Source organism: Suncus etruscus, chromosome 19 (genome assembly GCF_024139225.1).
Source record: "Suncus etruscus isolate mSunEtr1 chromosome 19, mSunEtr1.pri.cur, whole genome shotgun sequence".
Taxonomy (NCBI): Eukaryota; Metazoa; Chordata; class Mammalia; order Eulipotyphla; family Soricidae; genus Suncus; species Suncus etruscus.
The window spans coordinates 1156451-1180210 of NC_064866.1; the positions used below are offsets into that span (position 1 = coordinate 1156451).

At 51.8% G+C, this 23760-nt stretch overlaps 3 protein-coding genes across 3 annotated transcripts; 2 read left to right on the top strand and 1 right to left on the bottom strand.

Moving 5' to 3' along the window:
* The first annotated feature begins 7776 nt into the window (after nt 1–7776).
* TNFAIP8L2 (TNF alpha induced protein 8 like 2) lies at nt 7777–8331 on the top strand. Its single transcript, XM_049765953.1, has one exon. It carries the CDS (start codon nt 7777–7779, stop codon nt 8329–8331), a length of 555 nt encoding a protein of 184 aa, XP_049621910.1.
* An 858-nt stretch (nt 8332–9189) lies between these two features.
* LYSMD1 (LysM domain containing 1) lies at nt 9190–15335 on the bottom strand. Its single transcript, XM_049765952.1, has 3 exons — nt 15161–15335; nt 10704–11044; nt 9190–9675 (listed from the first exon to the last, which is right to left on the bottom strand). Exons 1-3 carry the CDS (start codon nt 15320–15322, stop codon nt 9537–9539), a joined length of 642 nt encoding a protein of 213 aa, XP_049621909.1. The 5' UTR covers nt 15323–15335; the 3' UTR covers nt 9190–9536.
* A 1027-nt stretch (nt 15336–16362) lies between these two features.
* Nucleotides 16363–23488, top strand: SCNM1 (sodium channel modifier 1). The gene is made up of 8 exons (XM_049765945.1): nt 16363–16438; nt 16883–16953; nt 17523–17611; nt 17720–17817; nt 18120–18208; nt 21844–22032; nt 22623–22761; nt 23310–23488. The coding sequence occupies exons 1-8, from the start codon at nt 16388–16390 to the stop codon at nt 23406–23408; spliced, it is 825 nt and encodes a 274-aa protein (XP_049621902.1). The 5' UTR covers nt 16363–16387; the 3' UTR covers nt 23409–23488.
* The last annotated feature ends 272 nt before the right edge of the window (nt 23489–23760 follow it).

Genomic DNA, 23760 nt, shown 5'->3' on the forward strand with positions numbered 1-23760 from the left:
TCACTGGTTGTGACCCAAAAACCAAAAATAAATAAATAAATAAATACATAAACAAATAAATAAATAAAAAGAATTATAGAAGCAGGAGCAATAGTACAATGCATGCTACCAATCCAGGCTCTATCCCTGGCACCCCATATGGTCCCCTGAGCCCTACTAATATTTCTGGCCACAGAACTAGGAGTTAGCACTGAGTACTGCCAGTATGGTCCCCTTAAACAAAATAAAATAATTATATACCTTTCCTATTATAACAATCCCTCTTTGTGATTATTTGGGAAGGGGTCAGTCCTACCCGACAGCGCTCAGGGGTTCTTCCTGTTCTGTGCTCAGAAATCCCTCCTGGCAGGCTCGGGGGACCGTATGGGATGGAGGGATTCGAACCACCATCCTTCTGCATGCAAAGCAAACACCTTACCTCCATGCTATCTCTCCGTTCTCTTATCTTCTGCAGAGGCAGAAGTTGGACCACGCAGAGCACAGGAAGGAGACGGGGAGAGAGAGACAGACAGACAGACAGACAGACAGACAGAGACAGAGAGAGACAGAGATAGAGACAAGCAGAGACAAAGAGACAGATAGACAAAGACAGAGAGACAGAGAGAGACAGAGATCTGAGTATGGGAAATCTCAGAGGCCCAAGAGCAGCAAAAGAAGAGCGATAAGGGGCCGGGCGGTGGCGCTAAAGGTAAGGTGCCTGCCTTGCCTGCGCTAACCTTGGACGGACCGCGGTTCGATCCCCCGGTGTCCCATATGGTCCCCCAAGCCAGGAGCAACTTCTGAGCACATAGCCAGGAGTAACCCCTGAGCGTTACTGGGTGTGGCCCAAAAACCAAAAAAAAAAAAAAAAAAAAAAAAAAGAAGAGCGATACAAGCTGAACAGGGTCAATCTGGAGCGGTGACAGGAATGGATCAGAAGTCAAGATTCGGAAACTATCCCTGGGTTTTTGCCTCCTTGGGTGCTCACTCTCACTAGTCCCCAGTTAGGCAGCACTTTTCACTTAAAAGGATTTTTATGGTGTGTGTGTGTGTGTGTGTGTGTGTGTGTGTGTGTGTGTGTGTGTGTGTGTGTGTGTGTGTTTGAAGCCGTAGTCTTGGCACTTGAACATATAGCTGCCATCTGCAAAGCACACGCATATGTGTCTGCATATGTTCCTTGAGTCACTTCTCTGTTGAAGTTCCTTCATGGTAAGGTTCTTGTTTTGCTTTGTTTTGGGGACCACACCTGGCGGTGCTCGGGGGTCACTCCTGGTGGGGCTTGAGAGAACCAGTGGATGTGGTGCCAGGGATCGAACCCTAGGTGGGTTGTGTGCCTTAACTTCTAGCTTATCTCTTAATTTCCCCTTCCTTATGATTTTGCTCCCCATAACTGTCTAAATGCTAGAACTCACTTTTTTTTTTTTTGCTAGAACTCACTTTATGAGCCTGAAGTGATTGAGTGATTGACAGAAAGAGGCTTCGGGGGTCTGGGAAGGGTCTCAGACCAAACCAGTTAATTCTCAGTTTTTTTCGCCAGCAAAGGAAGCAGTGATACTAAATAAGCAGTTAGTGTATATATATATATATATATATATATATATATATTTTTTTTTTTTTGTTTTGTTTTGGGCCATACCCAGCAGCACTCTGGGGTTACTCCTGGCTCTATGCTTAGAAATCGCTGCTGGTGGGCCCGGAGGTGATTGGTTCAAATCCCGGTGTCCCATATGGTCCCCCGTGCCTGTCAGGAGCTATTTCTGATCAGACAGCCAGGAGTAACCCCTGAGCACCGCTGGGTGTGGCCCAAAATCAAAAAAAAAAAAAAAAGAAATCGCTGCTGGTAGGCTCAAGTGGGGGACCCTATGGGATGCCCGGATTTGAACCACTTTCATTCTGCATGCAAGGCAAACACCGTACCTCCATGCTATCTCTCCGGCCCCCACAAAATCATTTAAAATGTAAACGTTTGATTCCTAAGACCCCGTATAGACCCCTGAGGCCCACAACGAGTGATCCCAAAGTGCAGAAATAGAACTAAGCTCTGGTAGGAGCCGGAGAGAAAGCACAGCAGTAGGGTGTTTGCCTTCCATGTGGCAGACCTGGGACAGACCTGGGTTCAATTCCCGGCATCCCATATGATCCTCTGAGCCTGCCAGGAGTCACAGGAGTAATCCCTGAGCGCCTCCAGGTGTGGCCCAAATTCCCCTTCCCCAAAAGGAAAAGATAATAAATTATGCTCCAGAGCTGGGTTGCCGGGCACTCCGGAGAGTAGAGCCATCTTAAATCTTTCAAATAGGGGCCAGAGAGATAGCACAGCGGTAGTAGAGCGTTTGCCTTGAAAGCGCTGACCCAGGACCAATGGTGGTTCGAATCCCGGCATCCCGTGCCTGCCAGGAATGATTTCTGAGCAGAGCCAGAAGTAACCCCTGAGCATTGCCGGGTGTGGCCCAAAAACAAACAAACAAAAAAATCTTTTAAATAAATTCTTCCTCTGTTAAAAAAAAAAAAAATAAAGGCCCAGGACAGAGAGATAGCATGGAGGCAAGGTGTTTGCCTAGCTTGCAGAAGGACGGTGGTTTGAATCCCGGCATCCCATATGGTCCCCTAAGCTTGCCAGGGACGATTTCTGAGCTTAGAGCTAAGAGTAACAGCGCTGCTGGGTGAGGGCCAAAAACCAAAAATAAACAAATGAATAAACAAACAAATAAATCAAATAAAGGCCTAGGGTCAGAGGGATAATACAATGGGACAATGGGCGAGGTGCTTGACTTCCATTCACCCAGGTTCAATTCCCACTTTTCCTTATGGCTTCTTCTAGCCTGCCAAGAGTGGCTCTTGAGTGCAGAACTAGAAATAACCCTTGAACATTTGGCTCCAAAACAAAAACAAATTTTCTTTCTTTTTTTTTCTCTTTTTTTTTAATTATTTATTTTTAAAAAAATTTTAACTGAAACCCAACTACGAATATGTCATAATCATGGTGTTTAAACAAAGACACTATTATAAGAAAAAAAACTTAAAAAATAAATCTTCAATCCATTTCCTTTTTTCCCTCTTCTTTCTCTTATTCATCTTCCTCCTCCTCTTATTTCTTTTCTTCCTCCTCTTCTACTTCTTCCTCTTCTTTTTCTCCTCTTCTTCATTTTCTTCTTCCTCTTCTTTTCCTTCTTCCTTTTATTCTTCTTCCTCTTCTTCTCTTCTTTTTCTTCTTATCTTACTATCTTTGCCCTCTTACTCTCCTTCCTCCTGTTCTTTTTCAGAAGAAAAGGATGAATCCTTTTCATCTCCCCCCTCTTCTTACTATTTTTCATAATAATCTTCTTACTTCTCTTCTCCTTATTCTTACTCTTCTTCGCCTTATTCTTAAAATTCTTCTTCCTCCTCTTCCTGTTCTCCCTCTTCCTCCAACTCCTCTTATTATTCTTGTTCTGGGTTTCTGGGACTTCATTGATTCTTAAAGACTTCTATTTTCATTGGTTCACATTCTTTGAGTAGTTTAGACATTGTCTGACCATTTACTTTAAAGTTCTCTTCCAATCTCTTCTGTTGTACGGAGTTGTTCTACATTTGATCCTCTGGTTCACTGACCCCATTTGCAGCTGCCGTTACTCCAGTGGAGAGATTTTCCATTGAGGTCTTCAATTCGTAAGCCGAGTTTTTCCAGACCTGTTATTTCAGTGTGAAAATTTCTAATTTCAGCGTCAAATCCTCTTGATGCTTATTTGTGCTCCATTCAAGTCTATTGATGCTTTTTTTGAGCTCCCTGAAAATCTTCCATAATTCTACTCTAAATATCTTATTTGAGAGGATACCTGACTGTTTGATACTTTTCGGATTATCAGAGCAGCCGTCTTGATTCTTTAAACATGGGGTTGTACTGCAAAATTTCCCCATTGTTAAGGTTGTAGATAGCTTTTTACAATGTGGAGAAGTGGGGCCCGGAGAGATAGCACAGCAGCGTTTGCCTTGCAAGCAGCCGATCCAGGACCTAAGGTGGTTGGTTCGAATCCCGGTGTCCCATATGATCCCCTGTGCCTGCCAGGAGCAATTTCTGAGCAGACAGCCAGGAGTAACCACTGAGCACCGCCGGGTGTGGCTCAAACAAACAAACAAACAAACAAAAAACAACAATGTGGGGAAGTGGGGTTCAGGGGTTAAAAGATAAAAGTTAAAAAAAAGTTAAAGTTCAGGGGTGTGGGTCCTGGAGAGATTATGATCTGGGCTGGCTCCCGCAGAAAGAAGGTAGAGAGCAGGGCAGCAGTCCTTTATATTTTCTCTGGGTTCCCAATCACACGGCAGGAATCGGCCCCACACTAGTTGGGTGGGGACATCCTACCGGGTGTGGGTCCTGGAGTGATTATGATCCTTGGTGTCTCTGGGCTGGCTTCCGCAGAAAAAAGCCCAAATTTTCTTAATAAAACGAGATGTCCCAGTCTTCATGGTTTCAAGGTCCCGAGATCAACCCTGGGTGGGTTGGGAGTCGAGAACCAAGGAGAAGTATGAATCTGAGAAATCAGTGATCTGCTGATCACTGGGGGTCTTCTGACCTGAGCTTCGACAGAGTTTACTCCTGATTCAGGAGTCACTGGGCTCAGGGCATCGTATGGGATGCTGAGGATTGAACCAGGTCAGCCATGTGCAAGACCAGTGTGCTAACTGTTGTGTTGTACTATCTCTCCAGCCCTGGTTCTTTTCAAATTATTTTGTCTTGGGTTTGGGGGCATAGCCAGGAGTTCTCACAGGGGACTGAACCGGGGTCTCCCACCCTGCAAAGCACAGGCTCAGCCTGAGAAAATTCTTGAAACTTCCTAGAAAATGAATATCAGGGCCGGAGAGATAGCATGAAGGTAGGGCGTTTGCCTTGCATGCAGAAGGATGGTGGTTCGAATCCCGGCATCCCATATGGTCCCCTGTGCCTACTGGAGCGATTTCTGAGCATAGAGCCAGGAGTGACCCCCTGAGCGGGTGTCAGCCCCCCAAAAAAAACACCAAAACCAACAACAACAACAAAAAGAAAATGAATATCAAATGCGATTGCTGGGTTGTTATCTTTATCCGCTTCAATTTACCTCCCAGACCAGACTGTGGTCTGGACCTGGTACATGACCAGAGAAATACTTTGGCTTCTCCCGGGCTGCCTGCGGCCGAATGATGCTATAATTATCCAAATGGCCTTGGCAGAAAACTCAGGCCCTGCAATGAGGTTCCCATTGAGAAATCGAGACTCACCTTTCTCACCCCCCAGCTGGCAGCTCCAGGGCCCCTAAGTGCACCCACTTCCCAGTGGCTTGGGCCAGTGCCGACCCCTGCAGGTCATGTTTGGTTCTGCATTCTCAAGCAGAAGCCCCCCCCCCCCCCCATACACACCAGTGCAGCCAGCACCCATCCACCCATCACCTTCCTCTCCAGCATTGCAAGTGGTTTTTGGACACCTCCAACGCAGGACGCGCCTGGTCAACCTGCCCACACCCCACTCTTCTTGCGAACACTCACACTTCAGCTGTGGCAACTGCTGCCTCAGTTTAGTTCAGTGTCCAGAACTTCCCCTTGGGTCCACCCCTTTCTTCCCTTCATCCTTGCAGAAGGATATGGAAGGAGATCAGGAGTTCTCAACTCCCACCGCCAGGGCAGGGGTGCAGACCCAATGCCATGGCTTTGATTTATAGGAGCCTCTGGGTAAGGCCAGGCCTGGTGACAGCCATGAACCCAGAAACCCGGAGGTGGAGCGGCGTAGGGGCGGGGTCTGGGGTGGGGTGAGGCAGGGGAGCTTCTGCATTCTAGCAGCTCTCGGACATCCACCAAGACCAAGACGAGCCCCCAGCACACAAGGAGGTGAGGACCCCTGGGGACTTAAGGGGGGTATCATGGGGTGGTGGGACCCCAGTTGTTACTTTTCTCATTGTGGGGTTCAGTGGGCTGGCTTTGTGAGAGTCCTGTTGGTTTCCGGGGGCCATGTCCACACTGAAGGTGCTATTTGGGGTGAGTGGGGGCAGGCTGGGAGTCCTGAGGTTGTATCTGGGGCAAATGAATGGAATTCAGAGACATGGAGGCAGACACCAAGAGGTGGGGCAGTGTGGTAAGGAGGTCAAGAAACAGGTTTGGACCTGGACAAGACATGGGACAGAGGAGGGGACCCAGGCTGAGATGAGTGGGCAATGGGGCCCATGAAAAGTTGGGGAACAGGAAGGCCCAGGAGATAGGCGCTTAGATGACCGTGGAGCAATCTCCCTTCCCAGGCAGCAGCCCAAGGGCCAGAGAGCCCGGGAGAGCAAAGTAAGGAAAGCAAAGACTGCTTTCCCACTGTCCTCAATCCCCCTATGGTAGTCGTCCCCCCCCCCCAGCACGGCCCCTGCCTCTTCAGACCCCCCACTCTAGTTCAGGAGAGAGGGTGCGGCTTCTCCTCGTTGCGGTCACCCCACATCCTGCTGAGCAGAGGAAGGGAAGTAAGAAGCAAAACAACCCCAAAAACTTTGGGTGAAGACCACGGGCAGAGTCCAGGGGAGACGTGGCTGGAGGACCCCCTGGAGGGCCAGAGTTCAGGCTCTGAAGAGACCCAAGGTTGTGTGGCCTAGCCTCATTGAGGTGCTTGACCCTGAGGGGTTCCTGGGAAGGCTCCAAGCACACTTTTGATAGTTGCTGGTGACTTGAACCAAGCTTTCACTTTCTCGCTGCAAAGCGGAGCTGCCTTTCAGCAAGATCTGGGATGGCCGAGAAGGTAAAGAGAGCCAAGCATGAAAAAATGTCTCCATAAAAAAATATTATCATGGGCTGGAGCAATAGCACAGTGGCTAAGGCATTTGCCTTGCATGCAGCTGACATGAATTCGATCCTCGGCATCCTGTATGGTCCTCCAAGTCTGCCAAGAGTGATTACTGAGCAGAGCCAAGAGTACGGCCTGAATGCTGCCGAGTGTGGTGGCCCAAACCTCTCCCACCCCCAAATATAAGTATCATCAGGGGTAGGAGAAGTAGTCGACTTGCCTATGGCAAACCATGTTGAAAGTCCAGAGTCCTATAGGATCCCCCAGCCACCATCATGAATGAAGGACTCTTGAACACAGAGAAGCCCTGAGCACTGCCAGGTGCGGCCCCCAAACCCAAAATCCAGGTGTCTGCCAGTTGTCATTTCTTTAAAGGCAAAACAGCCAGTAGGTGCTGCAGAACCCTGGAAGATAGGAACGTCCAACTGGGGTTAAGTGCCACATTTGACTGACTGTTGAGCTATAAACCTGGGTTTACATGCAACTCTGTGGGCCTCTGACACAGGGGCCCAGAAAACAGGGTTGTGAAAACGACCCGCCAGAAAAACCATATCTTCTCTCCGGCAGTCGCAGCAACCTACTTCCCTTTAGGGTTTGGCCGGCAGTGCATGACTCCGGGTGCCCTTGTTCCTGTGGCCAGAACTAGTCCTGCTCTGCTGGTCTGTTTCGTTTGGTTTGGTTTGATTTTAGCCATGATGTTTAGGGCTGACCCTCAGTTCTGTGCTTGGGATTGCTCTTGGCATTGCTTGGAGACCATATGGAATGCTAGACCCCCACATGGGTTGGCCTGGTGCAAGGCAAATGCCCTCCCCACCGTACATCCGCTCCACTGACCTCTTTTGGAAGCCTCAGCTACTAAAGAGGAAAAAAAGGAACAAGGCCTAAAGGCCGGTGGGGGCCTGGGTAGAGGGGAAAGAGAGGACAAAAGCAAAAATGATGATGAGTTCGAAACCCAGCCAAGCCTGAAAGGGGAAAGGCTGTTGATCTTTCTAAAGAAGGCCCTGGCCTGACACATGCCACACTCCTTCCCAGGTGCCATGGAGTCCTTCAGCTCCAAGAGCCTGGCCATCCAGGCGGAGAAGAAGTTCCTGAGCAAGATGGCAGGCCGGTCGGTGGCCCACCTCTTCATCGACGAGACGAGCAGCGAGGTGCTAGACGAGCTGTACCGTGTGTCCAAGGCCTACACGCACAGCCGGACCCAGGCCCAGCGTGTCATCAAGGACCTGATCAAGGTGGCCGTCAAGGTGGCGGTGCTGCACCGCAGTGGCTGCTTCGGACCCGACGAGCTGGACGTGGCCACCCGCTTTCGCCAGAAGCTGCGCCAAGGGGCCATGACGGCGCTGAGCTTCGGGGAGGTGGCCTTCACCTTCGAAGCGGCCGTGCTGGCTGGGCTGCTGGCCCAGTGTCGGGACATGCTGCTGGAGTTGGTAGCGGGCCACCTGACGCCCAAGTCCCACGACCGCATCCGCCACGTCTTCGACCACTTCTCTGACCCTGGCCTGCTCACAGCCCTGTATGGGCCAGAATTTACGCAGTACCTGGACAAGATCTGTACCGGGCTCCGAAAACTGCTGGAAGAGGAAAAGCTCTAAGAGGCCAGAGGCAAGATGGTGGTTGTGGACAGTAAGAGGACCAGTGGTAATTCTGATCTGTGCCTTGTACTGATGCTCTTTTAATGCCCTGGGAAGTTTCCCCATACCCCCAGACAAATTGAAATTAGTTCCCTGCCAAAGGACATTTATTTTGCAACAGGGACACCCCAGCCCCCCTGCTTCGGGAGGGCACCAGAGACAGAGACGGTGTCCAGCAAAGCCTCTGGGGACACTAAGAGACACGCACTCATGGGCTCGATGCCAGAGTGCATCTGGTAAAAATAAAACCATTGAAACATGCTAAGGGTTCGCTGTTTAATCTCTCCAGCCTTTCCCAATTGTGTGACTATCACAGGAGACAGAGATAAAGCTAGATAGACAGTAAATTCCCCTGACACCCGCCCTTGCCCACTGACATTTAAGAAACACCAAGAATCTGGGCTGTAAGTGGCAAAAATGATGTGCGGCAACCAGCCCTGGATAGCAAGGTTCGGACAGGGCCTAACAAAGACACCCCAAACTCCCATTGCTGTCCTTTGCCAATTCTTGGGCAGTGTGTCCCCATCCCTGAGCCTCACCCGGGCCAGGAAGAGGCCAAGTTAGGGACAAGCCTGACGTGGTTAGGCTTTCATTCCATTCCACTTCCTCTTAGCCCAAGAATTACAGCGGATAGTGAGTGGGTAAGTCAAGATTAAGCTACCTCGCTACTGTCCACCTTGTCTGTGGCAGGACTGACCACTCATGGCTTCCTCCACTCATAAGCTCAGCCAAAAATGGACCAAGAGGTCCTCGATTCCTGAGACCCCAACAACTACAGAAGTCCCAGCTGTCAGTGAAGGGCGGCAAAGAAAAGAGAGAGCTAATAAATAGTACTTTAATATAGCACCAAATAAATAAAATTAGAGTTGAAGACAGGGAGGAAAGAAAGTAGGAGGCCAGAGGAAGAAAGGGGCTCTGAACCCCTTAACTAAGATCAAGGGGTGAGAGAGGCAGCTGGGATGTTCAGCATCTGAGTTCAGACGGCAGATTTCCACTCAGTGAGGACCAACCAAGTTGGGGTCCACTTGGGCCACTAGCTCTGCCCCATCCAGGGCCTCAAGGTTCCAAGTGACCAGGGGGTCCAGAGAGGGCTAGAAGAGAGGCGCCTGGCCCTCTCCAGCAGCTGCTTCCCTGTGGGCGCTTCTCCCATGGTGGGGGCAAGGACTTCAGAGTTTGAAGATCTCATCCTCCTGGTCTCGCAGTGTCCGGGTTCGAGAGGTCCGGGTCAAAGGCACAGGCCCCAGCACTGCACGCTGCTGCATTCGGGGGGAGTTCAGGGGCTGCACTGGATCTTCTGTAAGTTTCCTGCAGGAGTAAGGGGGCAGTTTTAGGGAAAGCAGTAGAGGAGAGGCACACAGGAAGCTGGTCCCCCTTTCCATCCCGATACGAGAGCTGAAGGCCAGAACCTAGTCCAGAGAGGACGGTGCATGCTTCGTACACAGCCAACCTAGGCTGGATCCCCTGAGCCCCTGCCAGGAGGGATCCTTGAGTGCAGAGGCAGTAGTAACTCCTGAGCACCACCAGGTGTGACCCTCCCCAGAAAAACAAAACAAAAAAACACTTCGGTGAGCGCAATGAACAGTGAGGAGGACATTTGCCTTATATGTGGCTGATAAGGGTTCGATCCCCGGCACACCGAAAGATTCTCTGAGCAGCACCAGGATTCCTGAGTGCACAGGAAGTAGTCAGCCCTGAGCACCTCTAGGTGTGGCCTCCCAAAACAAGCACTGGGGGGAGGCTCGGAGCGGTGGCGCAAGCGGTAAGGCATCTGCCTTGAGCATGCTAGTTTAGGACAGACTGCGGTTCGATCCCCCGGCATCCCACATGGTCACCCAAGCCAGGGGCGATTTCTGAGTGCATAATCAGGAGTCACCCCTGAGCCTTACCCAGTGTGGCCCAAAAACTAAAATCAAACAAACACTGGAGCTGGCTGCTCTGACCTGGAGTCTTGAGTCCCAGGACACCCCAATCCAGGAAGCACCTCCTTTTCCTACCACCTCTATCCTGCCCAGCAGCCTGGCTTGCTCTCCTGAGGTCCTTGGGGAGACAGACTTCCTGGGACTCTTCTTCTTCTTCTTCTTTTTTTTTTGTTTGTTTTTGGGTCCCACCCGGCAACGCTCAGGGGTCACTCCTGGCTCTACGCTCAGAAATTGCTCCTGGCAGGCTCTGGGAACCCTATGGGATGCCGGGATTCAAACCACCTTCCTTCTGCATGCAAGGCAAACGCACTACCTCCATACTATCTCTCCGGCCCCTGGGACTCTTCTGACATTTGCCTGAGTGTGTCAGGTCAGGCTTGGTGGACGATTCTAGAAGGACCCCTGCAGGCTTACCCGCTCTCCCCACACTGCAACTTCTGGGCAGCGGCCTGCTTCGACAGGTGGATCTGGGAATCAAGCTTCTTGAGGAAGTCAGAGGCAGAAAGATCTGAACTGGGCACCCGACCTGGGGGGGTGACAGTGTCCCCACTGGTGCCGCCTGCACCTTGACTCATCTTCGTCCTCTCTGTTGAGTGCAGTCGAGTGTCCTTCCCCTCCTGTCCCTCCTTCTCCTCATCGGAATCCAAGTCATTGAAGATGTCTCTGGGCTCTGTCGGGACGGGGATGTAGAGGGTTTTCTTCAGGAAGATGGAGTCGTTGGTATAAAGGCGGTTCGCTCGCTTAATCTGTTCCATCTTTCAAAGAAAGTCACCGCGATTAGTGACGATAACCGTCAACTCTACCACTGTAGAGAACCCCATTCTCACGTCTTTGGGTAGCCTTTATTAGGGGACTAGTTTTGGGGCTATGCCTGGTGGCATTCAGGAGCTATTCCTGGCTTGATGCTCAAGGGACCCTGTGGTGTCAGGAACTGAATCTGGGCCTCTACATGCAAAGCACATGCTCATCGCAAATGGCCCTCTCCAGGCCTTTTTTAGTCTTTTTTTGCTTTAGATTTTTGGTTTTTGGGTCACACCTGGCAGCGGCCCTGGCAGGCACGGGGTATCATGGGATGCCGGGATTTGAACCACCATCCATCCTAGGTTGGCTGTGTGCAAGGCAAACACCCTACTGCTGTGCTATGTCTTTGGCTCCCCTTTTTAGCCTTTAATTGTCTTTTGTTTGTTTGTTTGTTTGTTTAAGGCCAACACCTGATAGAGCTCAGGGATCATTCTTAGCAGGTTCCAAGGGACCCTATGGGTTACGAGGGTGGAACCAGTTTGGTACCAAGCAAGGCAAATGCCCTACCCCTCTGCTGTACTATTTCTCTGGCTTCTATATAGCCTTTTAGTTTGGGGGCCTCATCCAGAAATTCTCAGGGGTTACTCCTGGCTCTGTGCTCAGGAATCACTCTTAGTGGTGATTGGGATTTATACAGTGCCATATGCGGTGCCAGGGACTACATCTGAGCTGGCTGTGTGCAAGGCAAGCATCCTACCTGCTGTCCTATCACTCAGGCCCCCATCCCAGCAGTAGAGTGCTTGCCTTGAATTTGTGAGGCCCCAGGTTTGATCCCCGGCATCAGGAGCAATAAATAAAATAACAGGTTTATCTAACCCTCTGACAACCAAGGCTCATATTGTTCCAGCACATTTTGTAATTTGGGGTTTTCCAATGGAGGGGAAGGGGATTTGGGGCCGCACCCAGTGGCACAATTTCAAGAGCTCCCTCCAGACCTTCTCTCTTATTCTTTTCCCAATTGCTCGAAAAGGGGTACAGGGGCAGGCCTATTAGGGTTAGGGTTAAGGTTAGCACAGTGGTAAGGCATTACAGGATGGACCCCGGTTCAAATCCTGGCATCCCATAAGGTCCCCCCCAAGACTACCAAGAGTGATTTTTTTTTTTTTTTTGGTTTTTGGGTCACACCCAGCAGCACTCAGGAGTTCCTCCTGGCTCTAAGCTCAGAAATCACTCCTAGCAGGCTCGGGGGACCCTATGGGATGCCGGGATTCGAACCACTGTCCTTCTGCATACAAGGCAAATGCCTTAACCTCCATGCTATCTCTCTGGCCCCCAAGGAGTGATTTCTGAGCCCATAGCCAGGAGTGGCCCATGAGCGTCACCGGGTATGACCCAAAAACAAAAACAAATAAACAAACACACAAAATAAAACTTCCCCCGAAGAGATAGTGTAACAGTGGGTAGGGTGCTTGTGTTGCAAGCAGCCAAGTTGCATTCAATGGCACCAGGAGTCATGTCATTCTAAGAAGAGAGACACCCAGGCCCAACAATCCCCACCAGGGATGGCTCCCAAACTGGAATCTAGAGGGTTTCAGAATCTGCCTGAGATTATGCAGCAGATTCGTGACAAAACTCAGTCTGGAACTCTGGGCCCCCTTCTTCCTTGTGGGGCTCTTGCTCACATGATCAGATTCATAACTGGCCCCATATTTATGTAGGACTCGTTTCTCTTTCTTGTTTTGGGAGGCCACACAGTTATATGTAGGATTGTTCCCAGAGGTGCTCAGGGGATCCTGAAGTGCCTGAGGTGAGACCGAGAACTCCCAGGGCAAGTGTGGTCTCACAGAGCCTCAGGAGTAAGCCTGGTAAGGGCTCAGGAAGTGCAGTGTCACCTCCATCTGCTGGCCTCCCACAGCAGCGGGACAAGTGCTGGCCCCTTCATCCCTCCCTCTGCCTCCTCCCTCAGATTATAACTGAGGTTGGTTCCATCTCCATTTGTCCCAACAACTATCACAGTCTCTTTATTTCTGTTAGTTTTGTTTGTTATGTTTGTTTGTTTGTGGGCCACACTGGGTAGTGCTCCTAGCTCTGTGCTCAGGAACCAACCCTCCTGAAAGGATCAAGAAACCATATATGGTACCAATGATTAAACCAGGGTCAGCTGCATACACTATCTCTTACTTTAGCCACTGTATTTATTTATTTATTTTGGTTTTGGGGTCACACCTGGCAGAGCTCAGGGGTTCCTCCTGGCTCTGCACTCCGAAATCGCTCCTGGCAGGCTCAGGGGACCATATGGGATGCCGGGATTCAAACCACCGTCCTTCTGCATGCAAGGCAAATACCCTGCCTCCATGCTATCTCTCGGTCCCTCCTTACACAACTTTTGTGGGGGTTTTTGTTTGTTTCTGAGCCATACCTGGCAGTGCTCAGGGTCTATATTAGTGCCATGGATTAAATCCAAATTGGCTATGTAGAAGGCAAGGTTCCTACCTGCTACCCTACTATCTTTTTAGCCCTTCCTACCACCCCACCCAGATTAAAAGAAAAAGAAAGGCCGGTGCAGTGGCACAAGCGGTAGGGCATCTGCCTTGCCCATGTTAGCCAAGGATAAACCGAGGTTCGATCCCCCGACATTCCATATGGTCTCCCAAGCCAGGAGCGATTTCTGAGCGCATAGCCAGGAGTAACCCCTGAGTATCACCGGGTGTGGCCCAAAAACAAAACAAAACAACAACAACAAAAAAGATAAAAGGGGGGCCCGGCGGTGGCGCTGGAGGTAAGGTGCCTGCCTTGCCTGCGCTAGCCTAGGACGGACCGCGGTTCGATCCCCCGGTGTCCCATATGGTCCCCCAAGAAGCCAGGAGCTACTTCTGAGCGCATAGCCAGGAGTAACCCCTGAGCGTCACAGGGTGTGGCCCAAAAACCAAAAAAAAAAAAAAAAAAAGATAAAAGGATAATTATGATAGTTGACTAATCCATAGTAATAACTGTAGCTAATTGCTTTTGGGAAATACATGAGTTTTTTGTAGTTCCAAAACACACACACACACACACACACACACACACACACACACACATACACACACACACACACATTGCCAAAAAAAGAAATAAAAAGGGGCAGAGAGTTAGCATGGAGGTAAAGCGTTTGCCTTGCATGCAGAAGGTCGGTGGTTCGAATCCCGGCATCCCACATGGTCCCCCGTGCCTGCCAGAGGTGATTTCTGAGTGCAGAGACAGGAGGAACCCCTGAGCGCTGCCGGGTGGGACCCCAAAACCAAAATAATAATAATAATACATAAATAGATAAATAAAAACGAATCAGAAGCCAGAGATATAGTACAGGGGTTAAGGACCTCAACTTGTATACAATGGCCCCATCCTAGGGACCCCTGAGCCCCCAAAAGTAAGTCCTTATCACTAGTGGATATGGCCAGCTGAAAAAAGAATACACACGCAAAATACCTAATGAAAAAAGTCACAAACAAACAAACAAACATCTATTAACTTCTATATGCTGAAAGACCCTAGAAATAAAAAGCTGAGGTCCATAAAAGACAGAAAGGGAAGAAGACATTTGCTATTTGCATCCTATGATCTGTTTGGTTTGGTTTGTTTTGCTCTGGGGGCCACACCCGGGGTGCTCGGGGATCACTCCTGGCTCTGCACTCAGGAATCCCTTCCTGGGTGCTCTGGAAACTAATGTGGGGTGTGGACAGAGGGGGCTCCAACTCCCCATAGGACCTGCCAGAGGACCCCCCACCTCAAGGCCTATGGGTCCTGTTTCCATGAGAAAATCGTGTATGCAGTGAAGAGGGGCTTGCACCCTCATCCGAACACCTGAGCTAACACAGGGCCACCTCCCAATCAGGGTCTGTAAACGAGGGGACACGTGTGTCACTTGACATGACATGTCGCATGACATGACACATGTATGTATGTCGTGGGCCCCCAAGGAAGGGGCTGGTGTGCTGGGTGTCCCCAACATCCTGGCCTGCTCTGAGCCAGCCCTGGGGTCTTGCAGGGAGTGGCTGGGCTGTGTCTGGGCGACTCTGGGTGGGGCCCCCTGGGAGCAGTAGGCCCAGCCTGGGGGTGTCCGTCCCGTCCCCCCAAAGCAAGACACTCACCGTGACCCCATATCTCAGCGCCAGGCCTGCCAGCGTGTCCCCGGGCTGCAGCGGGTGCTCCAGGCGCCTCTCGAGCACCGGGGAGCAGGAGGTGTGCACCAGGCTGCCGTAGGAGCGCGCGCGGCCCCCCGAGCGGAGCTGCTGGGACGGGGACGAAGCCATCGCTGGCCCTGGGTCCGAGCACCCACGGCAGTGGGAGGCAGGGGGCCTAGGAGGGGATCTTGGGGTCCCTCGCTGGGCTCCGGGGTCCGCACTCGCGGTTCCTTGCTGCTGGGGCCGGAAAACACCCCAGATCCGGAGGAGGCTTCACTTCCAACTCGCTCCTGGACTCCCTTCTGCAGCCTGCATGGGCCCGTGACCCCTGACCTCTAACCTCTAACCCCTAACCTCTAACCCCTAGCCTGCAACACCTAACCCGACTTCTAACGTCTGACGCCTGAACGCTAGCCTATGACCCCAACCTCCGACATTAGATCTGTGACCCCTGACCTCTAACCCCTGACCTCTAACCCCTAGCCTGCAACACCTAGCCCGACTTCTAACGTCTGACGCCTGAACGCTAGCCTATGACCCCAACCTCCGACATCTGATCTGCGACCCCCCGACCTCTAACCTCTGACCCGTGCCCCCTGACCCTTGACCCTCCCCCATTCACTCTCGATGTCCAACTGCACCGAGTCCGGCCTGCGCCGCGGATGGGTGGGGCGGTGGCCGCTGATCTTGTCGTGATGGCTGCCGAAGTGTTTAGGGTTCAGGTCCCCTTCCCAACGGGGAGGCCTCACGGACTTGGCCGCCGCCGCCGCCGCCGCCCCCGAGCGAAGACGAACTGAAGAAGAAAATAAATAAATAACTGAAGACTTCATTTCCCACCAGGCACCGCGGCTTCCGGTGTGGGTGTGGCGCAGGGCATTGTGGGAAACGTAGTCCGAGCTACGGTGTAGTTTGCGGCGGCGGCTGAGCTCGGAAGTAAAAAAAAACTTCATTTCCACAACGCACCGCGACTTCCGGCGTCGGAGAGGCGGTCGCGGGGCATCATGGGAAACGTAGTCGCAGCTAGAGGTTCGTGACGGCGGCTGCGCGCACGGTGCATGCGCAGTCGCTCTTTTCCTCGTGACCAATCATAAAGAGCCCGGAAATGAAGGTAGCCACGCCCCTGCTACGGTGGCCCAGAAGGAACAACAGGCCTGGCACAATAGACTAGGCCCTTTTGGGGGGTTCAGCCCTGTGATGTCTTTCAAGCGAGAAGGGGACGATTGGAGCCAGCTGCATGTGCTCAAAGTAAGAGCTGGGCCCTTTTTTGTTTGTCTATGTGTTTGCTTGGCTTAGGGTTCACTCCTGGCTCTGAGCTCAGCAATCTTTGCTCCTGACATGCTGAGGGCACATGTGGGAGGCTGGGGATCGAACTCGGGGCTTGTCCTGGGCTGGCAGGGCGTGCAAGGCAAACGGCCTGCTTCTGTACTATCTCTCCCGGTCCTTGCTTTCTCTGAGCCCTGTCTTTGGCCTGCTCCCCCTCTTTATTTGCAGCCTGCTCCCCTTCTCTCTTTGCAAGCCGACTCCCCAAACTTCTTTCTTTCTTTCTTTCTTTCTTTCTTTCTTTCTTTCTTTCTTTCTTTCTTTCTTTCTTTCTTTCTTTCTTTCTTTCTTTCTTTCTTTCTTTCTCTCTCTCTCTCTCTCTCTCTCTTTCTTTCTTTCTTTCTTTCTTTTCTTTCTCCCCCTTTTCAGAAACGAAGAGTCGGGGACCTGCTAGCTAGCTACATCCCCGAAGATGAGGCGCTGATGCTGCGAGATGGACGGTGAGGCTGGAGTTGGAGCTGGCCTGGGCGTGTTTGTTGGGTGGGATTTTCTTCTGCAGAAGTGCAAAGGGGAATCAGGTGTGTGGGGGGGTTGAGAGACAGAGAGAGAAGAGAGGGGAGAGACAGAGAGAGACAGAGAGAGGAGAGAGACAGAGAGAGAAAGAGAGAAGAGACAGGGAGAGAAGAGAGAGAGAGGAGACAGACAGGAGAGAGAGAAAGAGAGAGAAGAGATAAGAGAGAAGAGACAGAGGAGAAAGAACAGACATAGAGACAGAGAGAGGAGAGAGAGAAAGAGAAGAGATGAGAGAGAAGAGACAGAGAGGAGAGAGAGACAGATAGAGATAGAGACAGAGAGGAGAGACAGACAGAAAGGAGAAAGAGAAAGAGAAGAGACAGAGAGGAGAGAGAACAGAGATAGAGACAGAGAGAGGAGAGAAAGAGAGAAGAGATGAGAGAGAAAAGACAGAAGAGAGAGAAGAAACAGAGAGACAGAGATGGGTGGTAGATCTCTGGGCCTTGGGGAGGACAGACTGGAACGCCCCCAATTCCCGATGACCTCTCCCCCGTAGCTTCGCCTGTGCCATCTGCCCCCACCGCCCTGTCCTGGACACCCTGGCCATGCTGACCGCCCACCGTGCAGGCAAGAAACATATGTCCAGTAAGTGTGTGGCGTGGGGAGCGGCCGGCGAGGGAGGTCGGGCCAGACCCTCCAGACCTTGCAGACTCACCCTCGAGGGCCTCATTTTCCTTTCTCCTTTCCCCACAGGCCTGCAGCTCTTCTATGGCAAGAAGCAGCTAAGGAAGGGGCCGGCACTGAACCCCAGGCCGCAGGAGGAAGCTGGCAAAGAAGAGGGCAAAGTGGAGGTACCAAAACATGTGTTCCAGAAGGAAGCCCATTTCCAAGGCTAGAAGGATGTTGCTTCTCTTTTTTTGTTTTGTTTTGTTTTGGGGTCACAGCCGGCAGCGCTCAGGGGTTCCTCCTGGCTCTATGCTCAGAAATCGCTCCTGGCAGGCTCAAGAGGGGGACCCTATGGGATGCCAGGATTTGAACCACCAACCTTCGGCATGCAAGGCAAACGCTTTACCTCCATGCTATCTCTCCGGCCCTCAATGCTGCTTCTCTTTATCGCCAGGACTGGCTGACTTGGTCTTCCCTTCTCTTGCAGGCTCCCTTGCTGGTCCAGACCCGACTTATCACCCAGAACACGCTGCACAGGGCGCCTCATTATAACAGCTGCTGCCGCAGAAAGAACAGGTCTGTGGCAAGGGGAAGCCGGAGCCAGGCAGGGGCAGGAGAGAAGGATAGCTTTAGAATAATTCTTAGCACAGGGGCCGGAGAGATAGCACGGAGGTAAGGCATTTGCCTTGCATGCAGAAAGAAGGACTGTGGTTCGAATCCCAGCATCCCATAGGGTCCTCCAAGCCTGCCAGGAGCGATTTCTGAGCATACAGCCAGGAGTAACCCCTGAATGCTGCCGGGTGTGGCCCCAAAACCAAAAATAAATAAATAAATAGAATAATTCTTAGCACAGTGGTAGGGTGTTTGCCTTACACACGGCCAACCCAGGACCCAAGACAGACGGTGGTTCAATTCCTGCATACCCTCTGGACCCCCAAAGCCAGGAACGATTTCTGAGTGCATAGCCAGGAGTAACTCCTGAGCTGAATCACCCCCCACAAAAACAAAAACAAAACCCCCAAGTCACCAGACTTAGACCTGTCACACTTGCCAAGTCCCGCTGTCCCACAAGGAACTTGAACTTGGCCCTGTGCGGAGCTGCAGTCACCTGCCTATTCCTGGTCCTGCAGTTTGGTACAATGGACATGAGGACTTGGTCAGTGTGGCTCCCAGCTACTGTGCCCTGAGGCTTTCTCTGTTTTTTGGGGAGTCACACCCAGAAGCACGCAGGGATTATTCTTGACTCTGCACTCAGAGATCACTCCTGGCAGGCTCAGGGGACCATATGGGATGCTGGCGATTGAACCTGGGTCCATCCTGGGTCAGTCGCATATGAGGCAAACATCGTACCACTGTGCTATCACTCCAGCCCCAGGAAGAAGTGTTTAAGAGAGAACACAAGGGCCCAGAGAGATAGCACAGTGGCGTTTGCCTTGCAAGCAGCTGATCCAGGACCTAAGGTGGTTGGTTCGAATCCCGGTGTCCCATATGGTCCCCCGTGCCTGCCAGGAGCTATTTCTGAGCAGACAGCCAGGGGTAACCCCTGAGCACCGCCGGGTGTGACCCCCCCCAAAAAAAAAAAAAAAAAAAAAGCGAGAGAGAACACAAACTGGGCTCAGAGAGCTAGTACAGTAGGTATGGCATTTGGTTTGCATGGCCAACCCAGGCTTGATCCCTAGTATCCCATATGGTTCCTAGAGCTCACTAGGAGTGAACCCTGGTGGAGAAAAGACTTCTCCAGAGTAGAAATAGATAACTAAAGAAACATAGAGGCAAGCAATCTAGGGAGTGTTCGAGGGAGAAAAAGAGCTTAAAGAGCAAGTAAATTTATTTTATTTTTATTTTTGGTTTTTGGGCCACACCTGGCGGTGCTCAGGGGTTACTCCTGGCTGTCTGCTCAGAAATAGCTCCTGGCAGGCACGGGGGACCCTATGGGACACCGGGATTCGAACCAACCACCTTTGGTCCTGGATCGGCTGCTTGCAAGGCAAACACCACTGTGCTATCTTTCTGGGCCCAGTAAATTTATTTTTAATTATGGGCCACACCCGGTGCTGCTCAGGGATTACTCCTGGCTATGCGCTCAGAAATGGCTCCTGGCTTGGTGGACCCTATGGGATGCCGGGGGATCGAACTGTGGTCTGTCCTGTGTCAACCGAGTGCAAGGCAAACACCCTACCTCTGAGCCATTGCTCTGGCCCCTGAATTTTTTTTTTTTTTTACTTTTGTGGCCACATCCAGCGATGCTCAGGGATCACTCCTGGTAAGGTTCAGGGAACCATATGGAGCTGGAACTTGGATTGACTGCTTCTAGAACAAGTGTCCTACTTGCTGCACTATTGCTCCTGGATTTGGAGACAAGCACCCAGAAGTGCTGAGGGCTAACTCTTGGCTCTGTCCTCTTGGTGGATCCTGAGGAACCCTGGTGATACAGGAATTGAACTGTATGTGTACGGGAGTACAAGCGGTGCTGGGGAGCAAACCCTGAGCCTTGAACATGCCAGGCATGAATTCTTTTTTTTTTTTTTTTTTTTTGGTTTTGGGCCACACCCGGTGATGCTCAGGAGTTACTCCTGGCTATGCGCTCAGATGTTGCTCCAGGCTTGGGGGGACCATATGGGACACGGGGATTGAACTGTAGTCTGTCCTAGGCTAGCACTAGCAAGGCAGACGCCTTACCGCTTGCACCACCACTCTGGCCCTCAGGCACAAATTCTACCTCGAGCTTTATCCCAGACCCAAAATTTACCTAGATTTTCTGGAATTCATTTGATTCCAAAAACCTCTATTTCCCCCTGCGAGAGTCTTGCAAACAGTGCTCTGGGTTTCAGAAATATTCCTGGGATTCTCATTTTGTTTTTGCATTTGTGCCACACCCTAGGATGCACAAGGCTTACCTGACTCAGAGATCACTCAAGGTGGGGATTGGGGACCATGCTTGGTACTAGGGATTGAATTGGGGGCAGCTGCATGTAAGGCAAGCAGCATTCCTGCTGTATTATCTCTCTAGCCCCCATTCCTGATGATTCTCTCTCTCTCTCTCTCTCTCTCTCTCTCTCTCTCTCTCTCTCTCTCTCTCTCTCTCTCTCTCTCTCTCTTTGGTGGTTGTGGGGGGAACATGGCAGTGCTCAGGGCTTAGTCCAGCCTCTACACTCAGGAATCACTCCTAGTAGTGCTTGGGGGATTATATGGAACGCCCAAAGATTGAACCCAGGTTGGCATCCTACAGGGCAAATGCCCTGCCTACTGTACTATCACTCTGGCTTTTTGTTGGTTTGTTGCTTGTTTTTTGGGGCCACACCTAGTGATGCTCAGGGATTACTTCTGGCTTTGTGCTCAAAAATTGCTCCTGGCTTGGGGGACCATATGGGACACCAGGGGATCGAACCACGGTCGGTCCTGGGTCAGCCTCATGCAAGGCCACTGCTTTGGCCCCATTCTCCTGGTGATTCTTTTTTTGTTGTTTTGGTTTTGGTTTTATTTATGGGCTACACCCAGCCCTGCTCAGGCGTCACTCCTGGCAGGTTCTGGGGACCATATGGGATGCCTGGTGGAACCTGGGTCAGCCCTGTGCAAGGCAAAGGCCCTACCCGCTGTGCTATTGCTCCGGCCCCTCTCCTGAAGATTCTTGGTCTACCTGCTCGTCAAGCCAGGCCACACTCACAGAGACATCCCCCAACCCTCCAAGACCCTTCTGAGAAGCACTGGCATTGACTCGAAGAGCCACTTGGGATCAGACCTTCCTCCTGCTTTATGGCTCTTTACCACTTCTTTTTTTTTTTGGTGTGTTTTTTTTTGTTTTGTTTTGGTTTGGTTTTTGGGCCACGCTCAGCAGTGCAGAGGTTCCTCCTGGCTCTACGCTCAGAAATCACTCCTGGCAGGCTCAGGGGACCATATGGGACGTCGAAGATCAAACCCAGGTCCCTCCTGGGTCATCTGCATGCAAGGCAAATGCCCTCCTGCTGTGCTATCTCTCCGGCCCCTCCTCACCACTTCTTTTTTTTTTTTGGTTTTTGGGCCACACCCGTTTGATGCTCAGAGGTTACTCCTGGCTAAGCGCTCAGAAATTGCCCCTGGCTTGGGGGGACCCTATGGGACGCTGGGGGATCGAACCGAGGTCCTTCCTTGGCTAGCGCTTGCAAGGCAGACACCTTACCTCTAGCGCCACCTTGCCGGCCCCTCCTCACCACTTCTTATTCCTTTCTACCCAGACCAGAAGCCCCCCGATTCTCTGGCCCCCAGACCCCTCTGCAACCCCCAGAATTTGAACCCCAGAGCGGGGTTAGTGGAGAAGCTGGGCCAGTGAGTTCCCAAGTCCAGGAACCTGCAGCCGCGCCCACCCCTGCCCCTCTGAGCCCCACACGGCGACGTGCCCTGGATCAGTACCTCCACTTACGAAGGTAAGGTCTGGGAACCTCCTTCTTCTACTTGGCCTTTGGCCTTTGATGCTAGGGGTTCCTCCTGGCTCTGCGCTCAGAAATCGCTCCTGGCTTGGGGGACCATACGGGACGCCGGGATCAAACCATGGTCTTTCCTAGGTTAGCACGCGTAAGGCAAATGCCTTACAGCTTGCGCCATCCTCTAGCCCCAGTAATCTTTTTTTATCCCCATTAATTTTTTTATTTTGTTTTGTTTCTGGGTCACACCCAGGGGTTCCTCCTGGCTCTACGCTCAGAAATCGCTCCTGGAGCTCGGGGGACCCTATGGGATGCCGGGATTCGAACCACTGTCCTTCTGCATGCAAGGCAAATGCCTTACCTCCATGCTGTCTCTCCGGCCCCCCCATTAAATTTTATTTTGTTCGTTCTCGGGCCACACCCAGTGGCGCTCGGGGGACCATATGGAATGCTGGGATCGAACCCAGCACCGTCCTGGGTCTGCCTCATGCAAGGCCAACACCCTAAGGCTGTGCTATCTCCCCAGCCCCATTCCCATTAAGTTTTAATCGACCGCCATGCCTGACCACTTCTTTTCCTGCTGTTACTTCCAGCTCTGGGTGGATCCCGGACGGACAGGGCCGATGGATCAAAGATGCAAATGTTGAGTTTGACTCTGATGAGGAGGAGCCCCCTGACCCCCCTTGGGGTCACACCCTCCTTTCCCATCAGGCCACAGATACACAGCCACAGGTGAGTCTGCCTGCCACTTGGGGGGCTTGTCCCTGTCCCCTACTTCCAGTCTCTTCATTCTTGGGTCAGCCAAACTGTCCCTGCAGTGAACACAGCACCCCGTATTCCTGACCCTTCCCCCGTCCTCCCAAAGTCCTGCCAAGCGTCAGCTGCCTGAAGCCAGGAACCCTATTTATAAGTCTGCTGGGGGGAGCCTTTGCCCTTCAAGTCAGCCAGTTCCTTTGACTGTGCCTAAGTCCTTCCTCCTGAAGGCACAGCAGAGTATGGGCAGGCCTGGCTTGAGGTTTCTAGCCACATCTGGAAACACCATCAAGGCAGGGGACCCTAGAAAAAAGACTACTGGAGGCATTAACTGAATTTTGGGGAGCCCCAGGGGAGACAGTCCCCCACCTTGTCCTGGTAACTGGAACCTTCTTGCTGCTGATCCTTAGAGTATAAATAATCCCCCTGGAGAGCTGGCAGAAACCCTGGGCAGTTAGTGCCAAGAGTCCCAGCCCAGAGCCCAGGAGGGAGGCAGGTGGAGCTGACAGAAGGACCTTTATTTACAGGAGAGGAGTGGAGGAGGATTGCTGGATTCGGGGCGCCCAGCTCGAGTTGGGGAGGAGGCTGGCGGCGTTAGCTCTTCTTCTGCTGCTGGCGACCTGTGAAGGGGGACAGCAAACGGGCCTTTGTTCCTTCTCGAGCTTCCCACCATGGAAGCCCCTTTCTCCTTTCGTGTCTTTGGATCACACTCCTAAAGACTCCCCTAAGAAGGGCCCAGAGAGGGCCTGTGGGCATCCTGGGTTCAATACTCATATGGTACTGCCTGGTACCTCCCAAGCACTGCCAGGTGTGGCCCCAAAAGAAAGAAGAAAAGAAGAAAGGAAAGAAGATCTAATCTTCCCCCACCAAAACAAAACCAGGGAAAACACAGCAAATAAAAACTTCCTGCCTCCAAGCGGCATGGCTCTGTTCCTCTGCCTCTTCTGGGCTGCACCGCATGGTCTTTCTGCTACCATC

Excerpts from the sequence above, each read along its gene's own strand:
- LYSMD1 (XM_049765952.1), bottom strand. The coding sequence starts at position 15,322 with ATGGCTTCGTCCCCGTCCCAGCAGCTCCGCTCGGGGGGCCGCGCGCGC. Across the intron at positions 11,045-15,160 it reads CGCTGAGATATGGGGTCACG|ATGGAACAGATTAAGCGAGC; the intron begins GTGAGTGTCTTG and ends TTTCTTTGAAAG. Across the intron at positions 9,676-10,703 it reads TTGCAGTGTGGGGAGAGCGG|GAAACTTACAGAAGATCCAG; the intron begins GTAAGCCTGCAG and ends TTACTCCTGCAG.
- TNFAIP8L2 (XM_049765953.1), top strand. The coding sequence starts at position 7,777 with ATGGAGTCCTTCAGCTCCAAGAGCCTGGCCATCCAGGCGGAGAAGAAG.
- SCNM1 (XM_049765945.1), top strand. The coding sequence starts at position 16,388 with ATGTCTTTCAAGCGAGAAGGGGACGATTGGAGCCAGCTGCATGTGCTC. Across the intron at positions 17,818-18,119 it reads AAGAAGAGGGCAAAGTGGAG|GCTCCCTTGCTGGTCCAGAC; the intron begins GTACCAAAACAT and ends CTTCTCTTGCAG. Across the intron at positions 22,762-23,309 it reads CCACAGATACACAGCCACAG|GAGAGGAGTGGAGGAGGATT; the intron begins GTGAGTCTGCCT and ends CTTTATTTACAG.